The sequence below is a fragment of the Mobula birostris genome, chromosome 9 (genome assembly GCF_030028105.1).
Source record: "Mobula birostris isolate sMobBir1 chromosome 9, sMobBir1.hap1, whole genome shotgun sequence".
NCBI lineage: Eukaryota > Metazoa > Chordata > Chondrichthyes > Myliobatiformes > Myliobatidae > Mobula > Mobula birostris.
The window spans coordinates 15,424,625-15,438,867 of record NC_092378.1 but is presented as its reverse complement, the minus strand read 5'-3'; the positions used below and the strand labels follow the sequence as shown (position 1 = coordinate 15,438,867).

The 14,243-nt window shown below is 45.6% G+C and overlaps 1 protein-coding gene across 3 annotated transcripts in view; it reads left to right on the top strand.

The window, feature by feature from the left end:
• Positions 1 to 14,243, top strand: part of grip1 (glutamate receptor interacting protein 1) — a 344,038-nt gene that overhangs the window by 216,010 nt on the left and 113,785 nt on the right. For all 3 annotated transcript variants that reach the window (XM_072267520.1, XM_072267518.1, XM_072267519.1), the window contains exon 3: positions 13,247 to 13,382. In XM_072267520.1, coding sequence (XP_072123621.1) covers positions 13,247 to 13,382 — 136 coding nt within the window. The remainder of the gene's footprint in view (positions 1 to 13,246; positions 13,383 to 14,243) is intronic.

Below are 14,243 nucleotides of genomic sequence, written 5' to 3'. Positions count from 1 at the left end.
GTATCTGCGAGCAGAGGGATAATCCCTACGCTATGGGGTCCAATTTAGTGGAATAATAGGCAACAGGCCTGCGTCTGCCCCCATGAGTCTGAGTGAGCACTGTGGTGGCGCAGCCGTCTAAAACATTCACAAAAAGCTGGAACGGACGGTCGTAGAGTGGGCGGCTTCTTCAATTCCGCAAAGGCTTCTTTCTGTTGCTCAGTGAGCTCTAGGGGCCCCTTAAGTACACTGGAAGCCAGAGTACTCAGATGTTTTGTATACAGAGCAACATTGGGAATCCACTGTCTGCAAAAGTTTACCAGACCAAGGAAAGCCCGAATGGCTTTCGGCGTCGTTGGCGAGGGGCGGGGGGGTCGCAAGGATCAGGGTCACCCTTTCTGGGGTGAGCTGCCTTTCGGTTGCACTCAAGTGTTCCCAAAAATCTCACCTGCCGTTGGGCCCTCTTTACTTTCTGGGGCGGGATCACATATCCCCCAGGAATGCCGAGCATTCAGGAGCGCACGTTTGAGGTCTCTGACGGGCTGGCCAGTAGGAGGTCATCCACGTACTGTATTACCGTAGAGCCCCCGGGAAATCATAAATCTCTAAGCTGCCTATGCAATATCTGTGAGAATATGGTGGGTGAGTGCACGAAACCTTGGGGTAACCTAGTCCAAGTGTACTGCTGATATTGGAAAGTAAATGCAAGAAGGAACTGTGACTCAGGAGCAAGAAGTATTGCAAAAAAAAAAAATGCATTCGGCAGATCTACTATAGTAAAAACTTGGGAGTCCGGTGGAATGTTGCTTAAAATCGTAGGGACCACCGGATGTATAGGCTGCACAATTTCATGCTTTACTCTGGTTGGCTTGGAATCCCTGCATGACTCCAAAAATGCTCAACTGCCCTTTTCATGGCCTGCTTGTTCCTGTCGGGCCAGTCCGTATAAGTTCTAATAGCCTTGGACGCATCCTCGGGGAGGCAGTGCAATATCATCGAATTAAACTGGGGCGAAGTATTGCCGGCATTATAGGTGGCATCGCCAGCGTCGGTTGCATAAAGGGAGCAGAAGCGTTCCCAAAAATCGCAACCGTCTTCTCCCGCCTTTGGGCGGCACTCAAGGACCTTAACGATGTCTGCGGGGCGCTGCAAAGCCTTTTTTAGAGCCTTTGTTATTTTGTCCATCTGTTCTGCGGGCGGGGTTGCGGTAGAAAAGGACTCCCAATTGGCCTGATCCTCTATAGCTTCTTTCCACTTGTCCTGTTCACTGGTCGTAAGAGCCATGCAGCACAAGCTAGAAAGATCCTGGGGAGTCGCCTGAAACATTTGGATTGTGCCCACCATATAATCAATAAATCCCTCGGGGTCATTTTTCCTATTCGGGGCCCGATTCATGATCATGCACGTTTCGTGCGGCTTCCGAGGAGTATAAACCTGCATGGTGGCTGTCTGGTCCAGTTGTCCTGCCCTGGGATTGGGAACGGTTCTGTTGGGAAACTGCCCCGGGATTCCTCTCCCTCTGGGCTCAGGGATCCAATCTGGATCTTCATCGTCAGTACCTGAGTCAAAATCAGCGTCGGTCTCAGGGTCTACCAGGGGCCCGTCCCCTACCAAAAGGTTTTGTCGCCTCCCAGTCCGGTGCCTACTTCCCCTTTGCCGAAGTTGTCCCCTGGTTTGGAAGGCCGCTGGGCTTGAGGAGGTTGTATGGGAAGGCGTATTAGACGGGGCCACTGGAGGTTGGGCGGCAGTAATGTTATAGGGGGGTGGCGGTGCTGTGGACTGGGGTTGAACACGGGCAACGGGGATATGCCATACCTCCTCCTCCTCAGTCTCATTATCATTAAAGAGCATGGGCAGTCTAGACAGGTCAAGAGGTACCTAAGTTTTACTTTTGCCGGCTTCACCATCATTCTTTTGTCTATCCTTAGCCCACCTATCTCTTTTTTCCCTATCCTGTTTTTCCTTATTCTTATCGTGATCCTCACACAGTCCTTTTAATACCTCCCACGGTTTCGAATTTCCTTCATTGTCACATACACTAATCCCTCTGCGACATACGTTTTGCTCCCAACTACTTTGCTTAGATCTGTTAGTTAATTCTTCTGCCGTTTTTCTCCAATTGGACATTAAAATCTTCCATTTTTGTCCGGTGTTACGCTTCCAAATTGCTTCTTCTGCCTTTAGACATTTATCCAAATCCCATGTCCCACCCAGAGGCCAAATTTCACTCCCCAACTTTTTATTTAGGCATGCTGATAACCTTCAGTAATCATTCTCCCTCTCTCTGGGTCATCCTTACAAAGTTTAAACAATGCTGTGTTATTTACAGACTTATCTAATGTTTGTCCCATGCTCCCTAATCGGGTGGGTCAGCCGCCTCCTGTTCTCACTCCCACTTCAGGGTCCTGACCTTCGCGTGGGGGATTTCCCCTCTTAACAACCGGTCTAAGGCTGGGTGCTGATACTCCAGAGTGCGGCTTTACCACCTTATAATCTATAATCCCTACTCCCCGTTAATCTTGTGCCGTGTCTCTCTGCACCCACTTCAAGGTCCTGACCCTCGTGTGGGGGATTTCCCCTCTTAACAGCCGGTCTAAGACAGGATGCTGAGACAGGCAAATTGTCACAAGTATACCCCAAAACGTATTTACAACATCCGGTTAGATTACAGAGGAGAGGCACTTCCCCTGTGTTTGGCCAAACGTCTGCTCTGCCCTGTGCTGGTCAATTTACTGCGCTACACGCCCCGGCCCCCTATGCCAATTAAAATGGATACCAGCTCCAAAATGTAATAGATTACTGCCACTAACCCGCTGACCAATTTGCTGTAATACACTCAAAGGAAAATGTAATAGATCACTACCAATGATCCACTGCCCAATTTGTTAGCACTGGAAGGCCTTAATACTCACAATACTTCGTTGGGGACTCCAGCCCCTTACCTTACCTTATACCTCGTCGGGGACTTCTAACCCCTCTTTTAAACTGTGGTACTCGGGCGATCCTCAGCTCAGGTTTCAAAAGGGGTCCATCAGAGGATTACCCGCCAGATGAAGGGATCGTCAAAGTGGGCAATTAATGAGAGAGGTCAAGGTAAATCTTACCTTTTTGGCCCACCTGCTCAGGTCACCACCACCGAGTCGACCGCTGATACCGCCTCACAAGACCCTCATTTTTGGACTCCTGGCTGGCTCGCCAATTGTCGTACTGGACCGACCGATGCAAAGACAAAGTACCACAAAAACACTAACACGCGTAATTCTTTTTCAAGCCTTTATTCTTTACTCGTAGCATGCTATGGGGGAAGTTACAGACTGATCTCCCAAAAGAACCAGTCCAGACACTGCCCCGAATTACACAGTTCTCCACAATTTATAACATTGATCAGGTAGCAGGAAATCTTACGATTACAAGTTTAGATAATATTAGAATCATTTCAATCACATGCTAAGATACAATTAGATGTAAGATAATCATTGGTCAGGTAGTTATAATCATTTTAAGCCAAAGCTCACCCATCAGTTCCTCACTCGGACCCTTCCCCTTTTCTCCAGAACATTCCAGCCCCGACACTATACTTCCCATATTTAGCTATACCTTGAGCTGCTTCTGCAAGATCAGATAGTTCCTTATTTGAGCCTTTGCCTATCTTTAGAGGACAATGACTAGTACGTCACCGGTTGCTGGGTAAAGCTTCTTTTTGACTGTCCAAAACAGCAAGCTAAGGTGCCCACAAGATGATTGACCATTAATTAATCATTGTTTTTAGTCTATACCCCTTCACACCATCATCGGTACATAGTTTTCTTCTTTCGATTGTTCTTTCTTTCCTCTCCTTTCTATAAGTGTGTACCTCAGATAAATATTATGTGGAGATTTGTGACAAATATGATTATATGATTGATATATATATATACAGTATCTGAAATACATCTTATGGAAACGTTTGATGATGAAATTCAATAAAAAATAAATTACAAAGAAAATAAATAGAGGTTGATGGATTCTTGATTAGTCAGGGCATGAAGGGATATGGGAAGGTGGCAGAATATTGGGGCTGAGAGAGAAAATGTATCAGCCGTTATGAAATGACAGAGCAGACTTGATGGGCCAAATGGCCTAATTCCAGTCCTATATCTTATGGTCATATGTCCTCATTCACTCCTGTTCAGTATCTTTTTACATGGCATCTTATCAAATCATCATCATTATCATGGGCTGTGCCATATGATGTGGGCAGTCATGGTCTTCCTTCTGTACCTTGATTATTCTTGGCAAATTTCCATACAGAAGTTGTTTATCGTTGCCTACTTCTGAGCAGTATCTTTATAAGATGGGTGACCCCAGCCATTATCAACGCACCTCAGAGGTTGTCTGCTTGATGTCAGTGACCGTATAACCAGGACTTCTGATGTGCACCAGTTGCACGTACGACCACCCACCACCTGCTCCCATGGCTTCATGTGACCCTGATTGAGGGGCCAAGCAGGTGCTACACCTTGTCCACGGGTGACCTGCAGGGTAGCGGAGGGTAGGAGCGCCTTTTACCTCCTTTGGGAGAGACGTAGGTCCACCCCACCACCCGAATCTTCTCAAATGCCTTCTGGAAATCTGAAAATGTTTCCTCTACGAGTCACTTTCATACATCCTGACTGTTAAATCCTCAGCGAGCACTTGCAGATTGGTCAAAGAATTCATAAAACAATGCTTGATTGTCTTTTCTTTTGATTTTCCAACGTCCGACCATTGCTTCATTAGTAATAGATGCCAGAATCCAGGTAATCCAGTGCGACTGATCCCCTGGTGAACAGTAATGATGTCGGTGTGAACAACATACCTCAAGCATGAGTTTACAACTGAATCACAGTCAGGGGCTGTAACATGTCAGATCTTGTACATAAAAACATTAAGCAGTAGTTTCACTTTACTGAGTTGGCAGATTACTTACTAATAGATCGGCTTTGCAACACTGAAATAGAATAGATATCTCCAGGAAAACAAAGAGCAATTTGTTTGAGTGAACTGAAAGAGGTGGCATGTTTTGCTTTGATTCATTTCATGTGGAAAATGGAAGTAAACCAGACGCAAACTGCAAAGCCGTTTTGGGGAGCAATGTACAGCTGGTAAATGAGTTGAGATCTGCTCCTAGTATTAGCAGGAGATTTTTAAGATAGCCATTGTGATATTGAGTGGAGAGAATTGCTGATGCCAAAACATTGTAAAAGCTCTTCATTAGTCTCAAGTGTGTCTTTGAGTGCTAGATGTGAGGTGCATTTATTTGAAGCAGTATGTCATGCTTTCATTTCTTATAATAGCTCACCAAAACACCTTTTAGTTTTAACTTTGAGAGAGCTGGTGTTAGTGGTTCCATACAGTCAGTGCAAGAAATGTAAAGGTTACAGTGCCTTCACTACGTCGTGGCTTCTTGCTGCTAGGTAACGCCTTTTGGGGAAAGGCCAAATTTCTCCCGACATCGTCTGTGTCAACTACTACGCCAGTTACAGCAGAGGTGATGAGATCTGGATAACTTGTTGAGGTTCCTTCCCCAGCTAACTCTTCATGTCACTGCCAGCAGTCTGCAGGAATGTAATTAATGTGCAGGATCATCGTTCCATTTCAGTGCGTCGTGCATCTCAATAGATTCTTTCACCTGCTCTTTTGATTCCGTAACTACCTCTTCCTCCTGCTGGGTGATTCCCCATTTTGCCTCTTTTCTCCCCCCCCCCCACCCCCGTTTGCTTCCAGCCTCGCTGTCTGCCAGCCCTACACATTTAATCCTTGGGGCTATCCAGGCACACTCATTGTTTTAGCCTGTTCTTGCTCCACCAAACTTATTCTTTTAGCAAATCATAAACACAAGAGATTCTGCCACTGCTGAAAATCCAGAGCAACACACGCCAAATGCTGGAGGAACCCAGCTGGTCAGGCAGCATCTGTGGAAAGGAATAAACGGTCGATATTTCAGGCCGAGACGTTTTATCAGGAAGTGGGGTGGGGGTGGGTGGTGCGAAGCCGGAATGAGAAGGTGGGAGAAGGGGAAGTGGTACAAGTTGTCAGGTGACAGGTGAAGGGTAAAGAAAGGGGTATCTGATAGGAGAGGAGAGTGGATCATGGAGAAAGCATTGGTGCTGTCTGGCCGCAGTTAATGTGAGGGAGATCCTAGTAGGACCTGATATTGGACCTGATATTGTACCTGATCAGGTGCTGAGGACACTGTGTAGCCCAGTTATCACAGATTCTGAGATCTCCAATATCTCCCTGGAACAGTCCACTGTCCCCTCAATATTCAAGGTGGCTACCATCATCCCAAGTATGCAATAATAACCTGCCTCAAAGAGTACTATCCAGTGGCACTGACCTCAATAATAATGAAGTGTTTTGAGTGGTTGGTTATGGATCGCATTAAATCCCATCTTCTTGCTATATTGGACCCTTACCCATTCGCTTATCGCTCAAATCAGTCCGCTGATGATGTCATGGCATCTGCCCTCCATTCCGTCCTGTCCCACCTGGAAAATGTGCCTCATATGCCAGGATTTGTTTAACGATTTCATCTCGGCATTGAATACGATCATCCCTTGGAAGCTGGTGAGTGAGCTGTCCTGATTGGGTCTCAACACCTCTCTCTGTAACTGGATCTTGGACTTCTTGACAGAAGGACCACGGGCAGCAATATCATTAACTCCATCACGCAGAGCAGTGACCAGGGCTGCGTGCTCAGCTCACCGCTGGTCATGCTGCTGATGCACGACTGTCTGCCAGGTCCAGTTCAAACCAAAGCATCGAGTTCGCTGATGAGGCAGCAGCTGTTGGTCTCATCAGCAATGATGATGAGCCAGCATACAGACAGGAGGTAGAGCAGCTTGTAGAATGGTGTGAGCTCAACAACTTGGTCTCAACATGGACAAGACCAAAGAGATGACCGTGGACTTTCGGAAGGTCCTCACTGCAGGTACACGGCTCCTCTGTGGAGGGAGTTGGGAGCATCAAGTTTCTGGGAGTACACGTAACGGTCCTTCAATACCACTGCTTTGGTCGAGAGAGCACAGCAGCGTCTCCACTTCCTGAGGAGATTGAGGTGAGTCAGGCTCCCTGCTCAGCTCCACCCCATTCAAACCAGTTTTTACAGGAGCATCCTAACCTGCAGCATCACTGTCTGGTACAGGAGATACAAAGCATCTGACCGTAAGTCCCTGTAAAGGATTGCGAGGTCTACTGATTGGATCATTGGGGTCTCTCTTGCACCCTTCAGAGATGTTCATCAGGAGCACTACATACGCAGGGCCCTTAGCTTTGTTGACGTTTCCTCCCATCCTTCCAACCATCTCTTTGAGCTCTTACCATCAGGCAGGATGTACCATAGTATTAGGTCAAGAACTGTTATGATAGGAAACAGCCTTTTTTCCCGGGCTGTAAGATTACTGAACTCTCTGCCACCACTCAGGTCTCATCACGTATGAAGCGCCAGCAATGGTATACTGTTTGCTTTTTAACTTGTCTTATTATTTCTTAATTTATTTGTGGTACTATTACTTTATGTGTTATGTGTGTGAGTTATATGTACAGTGTTGCGTTCTTGGTCCGGAGGAACGTTTCGTTTGGCGGTATACGAGTGTACAGTTGAATGAGAATAGGCTGAACTTGAACTTGAAAGGGAAGGAAGAGGGGCAGCAGAGGGAAGTGATGAGCAGGTGAGGAAAAGCAAAGGGGCAAGAAGGGAGCCAGAATGAGGACTGGAAAAAGAAAGGAGGAGGACAGGGAGAAATTACCAGAAGTTAAATCAATCAATATTCATGTCTCTGGCTGGAGGCTACGCAAATGAGGAGTTGCTCCTCCAGCCTGAGTGTGGCCTCATCGTGGTAGTAGAGGAGGACATGGGTATGCGAAATAGGGATAAAATGGCTGGCCGCCAGGAAATCCCACCTGGTATTTCTACTAATTTTGAGTATCGTTCATTCATTATGCACCATGTCCTAAGACATAGATGACGATGGTCTTTCCGTGACCATGATTGTTCTTGGCAATTTTTTCTGCAGAAGTGGTTTGCCATTGCCTCCTTCTGGTCAAGACGGGTGACCCCAGCCATTATCAATATTCATCAGAGATAGTCTGCCTGGTGTCAGTGGTCGCATAACCAGGACTTGTGATATGCACCATCTGCTCATACAACCATCCACCACCTGATCTCATGGCTTCACGTGACCCTGACCCTTAGCAGTTGCTACACCTTGCCCAAGGGTGACCTGCCGGTTATTGGAGGGAAGGAGCGCCTTACGCCTCCTTTGGTAGAGACATATCTCTGCCCCACTACCCAAAATCTAGTGTATAGCAGTTGCAATATACCACTCTGGAAACACAAGTAACTGTGGATGTTGGAATCTGGAACAATGAACAAGAATCTGGAGGAATCCTAGATGAGGAGTGAAGTGATGATGGCACTAAATGGTGACTCCTTTGCTTGCGTCTTCGGAAACAGCTCTATTTCCATTTTTAATATTTCTATTTTTCCCTTTCGGGGGATTCTTTTGAAGTCCCTGACTTGGAGTTACATGCTGACTATGGTTCTTTGCGGGAATGGGACCCACTCGCGGAGTTTCATAACTGCCCATTGTTCGGCATGCCGAGGGCTTGGCCTAAGAGTTGGGCTTGCCTTTGGAGGCCTCAGACCTCGGGGCTCTGGAGACAGGCAGACCGAAAGTCGGTGTCCCAGACTGGTGTGTCATGGGAGCTGGAACATCTTTGGCAGTGTGCCCAGAGACTTGAGATCTTTGGGCATAGAGTTTGAAAAAAGCGACGTAACGGACTTTTAACATTGTAAACCAGTGAGTTGTTTGATATGTCTCCCCTCTTGCTGTGAAAATGGAGACACCTCTTTCTCCCTCATGAGAGAGAGAGAGAACCTGCAGTATGTTGAATACCAGGTGAACAAGTAGTCTTTGGGCTACTACAAGTCTGTGTCTTTGCTGTTGCCTTGCTCATGCTTGAGTGCTTGGTGGCAGGAGCTGATGCTATTTTACCAGTGGGGAGAAGGGGGTATTGTTGCTTGCTGCCACTTTCGGGCGGGAGGGAGGGGAGTCAGGGGGGTGACTTTGGGGTTCTAACATTTAACTGTCGCTCATTCTTTGGGGCACTTCTCTGTTTTCGTGAATAGCTGTGAAGAAAAAGCATTTCAGGAGGTATTTTGTATACATTTCTCTGACATTAAATTGTACCTTTGAAACCTTTGAGGTGTAGCGGTGTGCTACACACAGCGCTAGAATAACCACACGGAGTCGGTGAGTTAGAGTTGCGATGAAAAGAGATTTATTCAAACTTAGCGGCCTGCTTTAAAGCCTTCCCGTTCCCGCCCTCCCTGGGGCGGGACTGCTGTGGGGAATGCATATTCCCAGACCCTTTCTGCGCGCAGGATTTTCCCCCTGCTGGTGAAGATGGCCTGGCGCCCTTTTTGGGGCCGGCCCTCTGCCTGCGCGTGCTGTTGTGAGCCGGTTCGTGTGTGCCAGAAAGTGGGTCGCCACAGAGGGTTCTTAACTAAAATGTCGACTTTCTACTTCCCTCCACTGATGCTGTGTGGCCCAAAGGGCTTCTCAGACTGTTGGCTTGCTCCAGCACTTTGGAAGATGGTTGGAGAAGTGGTCTCCTCTGCACTGACAAAATCAAATGGAGCTTAGGAAACCTCTTTGTGGAGCACTTGGGATTAGTCCACAAGCGACAAAGAACTCTGATACCTCCTCCTTTCTCCAACCCACACTCATTCTGACCTCTCTGGCTTTGGCATCCTGCATGGTTACAAAGGCCAAACACAAGATTGGGAAGCAACATCTCATCCTTCATCTAATTAGCTTTCCAGACTCGATGTTGAATCCTCCAACTGTAGGCAATTTGATTTTTCCTTATGTCTGCATCAGAGTGAAATATTTCTCTCTGTTTTTGCTCAAGTATTTTTTAACCCTCTTTCTGTTTGTATCTGGTGTATTAGACATGTCCCAGAGTCATGTTATTAGCAACACATTACAGGGATAAAGAAGCATCTCCTGATTCTGCCGTGTCAACTCGTAACCTTGTCCTATCAGAGGTTTTTTTGTTTACCCATTCCTTCCCCACCTTAGCTGCTGCTGAAAACCACCATATTCTCTTTCCAGCAGTTCTGATGAAAGGCTTTAGACCTAAAATGTTATATCTGTTTTCTCTTTTCACAGATTTCCAGTGTTGGCAGTTTTTTTGTTTGAATTTCATGCTTTTTTTGTGTTTGTCTTCATCTGAAGCCTAGCTGAAGATATTTCTATTTTAACTGCACTCATAGGATGAGTCTATTCTTGCAAAGGCCAATGGTTATTGCTCATTCCCTAATGCCCTTGAGAAGCTGCTGCTCGGACTTTTCATTAAATTGCTGCTTTCTTTGCAACACACAAAAATGCTGGAGGAACTCGGCAGCTCAGGCAGCATCACTGGCAATGAATAAGCAGTCAATATTTTGGGCCGAGACCCTTCTTCAGGACTGGAAAGGAAGAGAGAAGACACCAGAATAAAAAGGTGGGAGGGGGGGACGGGACGGGAAGGAGGGGAGCTAGAAGGTGGAGCCAGGTGGGTGGGAAAGGTTCAAGGGCTGGAGAGGAAGGAATCTGGTAGGGGAGGAGAGTGGACCATTGGAGAAAGGGAAGGAGGAGGGGACCCAGGGGGAAGTGATAGGCCGGTGAGAAGAGATAAAATGCCAGAGTGGGAAATAAAGGAGGAAGGGAGTGGGATTGAATTTTCTTTTACCAGAAGGAGAAATTGATGTTCAAGCCATCAGGTTGGAGGGTACCCAGACGGAATATAAGGCGATGTTCCTCCACCTTGTGGTGGGGGGGCCTCATCTTGGCACAAGAGGACGCCATGGACCAACACGTCAGAATGGGAATGGGAACTAAAATGCTTGGCTTCCTTTGTACTTCTTTTCTCTCTCTGTGCTGCGGGGTTTGGGAGTTCCGTTCTACTGTATCATCTTCTCAGCTACTGATATTTCCGGAAGAACATTACAGCCGGTTTATTGGGTTTTCTTACTTGACAGGCTAATGATTTCCTCCTCAGACTGTGACATTCATTCTGATCTACGTAATCATGACAGCTCCATTCGCCTTCACAGCATGTCACAGAGCATTGTCTGCTGCCAATGTACATTTCTCTCTGCTGTGGGAAGATATCTTACTCCTGCTTGCTTCAGGAGATAAAGGGGAAAAGATAGCAATCGTAATGCGACTGCTGCGGGAAGCAGTACTGTCAAAACTGATAAATCTTGTGTGAATCATGGCCGTAAAGTTGTGCTATTGCCTCATGGTAAAAATACAAATGCGGTTAAAGTATCGGGCTGCACTCGTTGCCTGGTCTTTTGGTCCTAAGGGACATGCAGGCAGTGATTTAATAAAAGCCACTCTCCTGCTAAAGGAACTATTTCAAATTTCTGATCCTTGTCAGCTTTCATTAAAGCTTTGTCAGCTTTGCCCTTGGTCAGGCAAAGTTTCGGTGCAGAAACAGGGTTCCAATCTCAGTGAAGCCTTTCTCCACAAGGTCATTTCTTTAATCCTACCTTTTCAAGCAGCTTCTTAGACACAAGGCAGGAATCTGAACCTTGGGTTCCGTATTGAAGCCGTGTGTGAGAAAGCAAAATATCTGCTCCTCTTCAGCTGATCTTCAACTAAACTCTTCACCTGCAAGTGCTTAACTGTTATATCCACAGCATATCTCATTTCCTTTACATCGAACAGCCACTGATCCGATATGGACAACTGATAGGCATTTGCACCTCCCATTTGAGGTCAACCGCAAATGGAATGTGAGCGCTTCCTCTTGGCTGATATAATTGTCAACTCCTCAAGGATCTATTAGCAATGTAGTTTTTTTTGATGTAGGACACTGCCTTACACTTGTCTCCTTCACTTTGACTTTTATATCCAATTGCCAGGAGCTGACAATGCTTTTCCCGCTCAAGTTGAAGCCACCTGTGTGGCTGACTCTGTTGCTTCTCTCTCTCTATCCCACCGAACAAATTTCCCATGATGCTTAATCTTGCCCGCTACTGTGAGCTCTCACATTTCTTAGTCTCTTTTTGTGGAGGTTTTGAATTCTCTTTCAAATCTATCCCTCTTCTTTTGATGTTATTATTTTTCTTTTTGAACTGGAAATTGTCCCTCTTTCTTTCAAATCTATTGTCATCTTCACCACAAGAAACCAATTCTTGAGCCTTCCTTCTGTAAACCGCCTGTCAATGAAGGCAAGGCTAAAGGCTTTGAGTGTACAGTCGCCTTTCAAGCTCATCTCTCAGTGTCTTCTCTCGACCGCCGTGTCTGTCCCGCTAGCCGTCAGCTGTGAATCCCACATGGTCACGAGGAGTGCCTGCAAACTCCTTACAGGCAGTGGTGGGAATTGAACCCCAGCTGGTGATCGCTGGGGCTGTGGTAGCATTACGCTAACTGCCGTGCCGTCATGCAGGCCGACCTTCAGGAGCAGAGTGCAGAAGCTGTGGGTGGTGTGTAGCGGGCCGAGCACACAACTTGCATTTGAGCAAGCTATGTATGAAACTTCAGAACTGCAGATGCTGCAAATCTGAAATAAAACCTGTTAGTACTGGAAACACATAGTATGTCAGGCAGCATCTGTGGAAAGAGAAACAAAGTTAACGCTACAACCATGATACCCTTCATCAAAGGGTCTCAGACTAATGAAGCAATTCCTTAGATGAGGGAGAAAAAATGTTTGTTTGCTTATTATCAAAGTGCAGAGATAATGTGAAAAGATTTTGTCTACATGCCATCTAGGCAGATTATTCCATGCGTAACTACATCAAGATAGCACAAAAAGAAAATAACTGAATGCAGAAGCTGAGTTCCTCCAGCATTTTGTGTGTGTTGCTCGGGTTTCCAGCATCTGCAGATTATCTCTTGTTTGTGACTGAATGCAGAATATAGTGTCATAGTTACATTGAAGGTGCTTTACAGGGTAGACAAGTAAAACTCAAGTGACATGGGGAGGTAGGTTGAGAGGTCAAATGTTCATTCTGTCATTGTTGGAGGTACATTCAAGATTCTTTTCACAGCAGGATAGAAGCTAACCTTGAGCTTGGTGCTGCATGTTGCCAAACTTTTATATCTCTTGCCTGATGGGAGGGGGAGAAGGTGAAACTTTTGTATTTCTGTGTGAAAGAATATTCTGAAATACTTTTTTTTTCTGAGCCAGGGATTAATAAATATTGTAACTCTCCGTTATTAAGGCAGTCTTTGTGCTCTCTCTGCAGAAGAATTCATGGGTCAAACTATAGTAGAGTTGATGAAAAAGGAAGGCAGCACCCTGGGTCTCACAGTATCAGGTGGAATAGACAAGGAAGGCAAGCCCAGAGTGTCCAATCTACGACCTGGAGGAATTGCTGCAAGGTAATTGAAGTCAGTGAGCTCATTACCAGAGGCTGGTGTGCGGCGTCTTTGTGAAATAGTGTTGTGTACTTCTCAATCATTTCACCTTCTGAAATGTCATGGACTTCACTCACCAACTGCCTGCGCCGTGGAGGTGTAACTGCTTCATTACAGAGTTATCTTTATGAAGGAAACTGAAAATATGCTAATTGTTTTCAGCACATGATAATTATTGATTTGAGCAACACATAATTAATTATATGTTTGTGGTGACAGGTCTAAAGGAATTGTCTGTCTGCACTGCATTTAAAAGCTAAATTCTTGCCTGGTTTATGACATAAGGAAATGGAGTTTGGTTAGCACTACTGACAATTGGTGCTTTTCTAGGCATTTATTCACTAATTAATTTAATTTATTTAATAGTTCAAATTTATTGAACTAAGTAATGAAATCTGTAGGAAAAATGTAATAACTGTAGCTTATAATTTCCACATTATCTAGAGGAAGTTCAATACATCAGAAGCAGCAGCAATTGATTTTCTGTTATGTTTAGAATGGTTTTTAGAACTGAATATTATTCTTAGTGCTGAGCAAACCAGTTAGTTCACGTGCAAGACAAATTGAAAGCACCTAGTTGCTGAGCAGCTAATGCTAATTTCACCACAAGCAGTGGAAAGATATTCCAAGTAATATTTAACATGATACTAAATCATCTCATTGTAGGGGCTTGTCATTAACTGTAATATTATAATTTGGTCACATACACAGTTGCTTTCAGGCACATCAAGCTGACATCAGCCCAGAGTGCATTAGGTTTACGCTTCCAGCTCTGTATTTTATCACGTTGCAAACATTATTGTCAGTACTTTGTCTGGTCGTGAT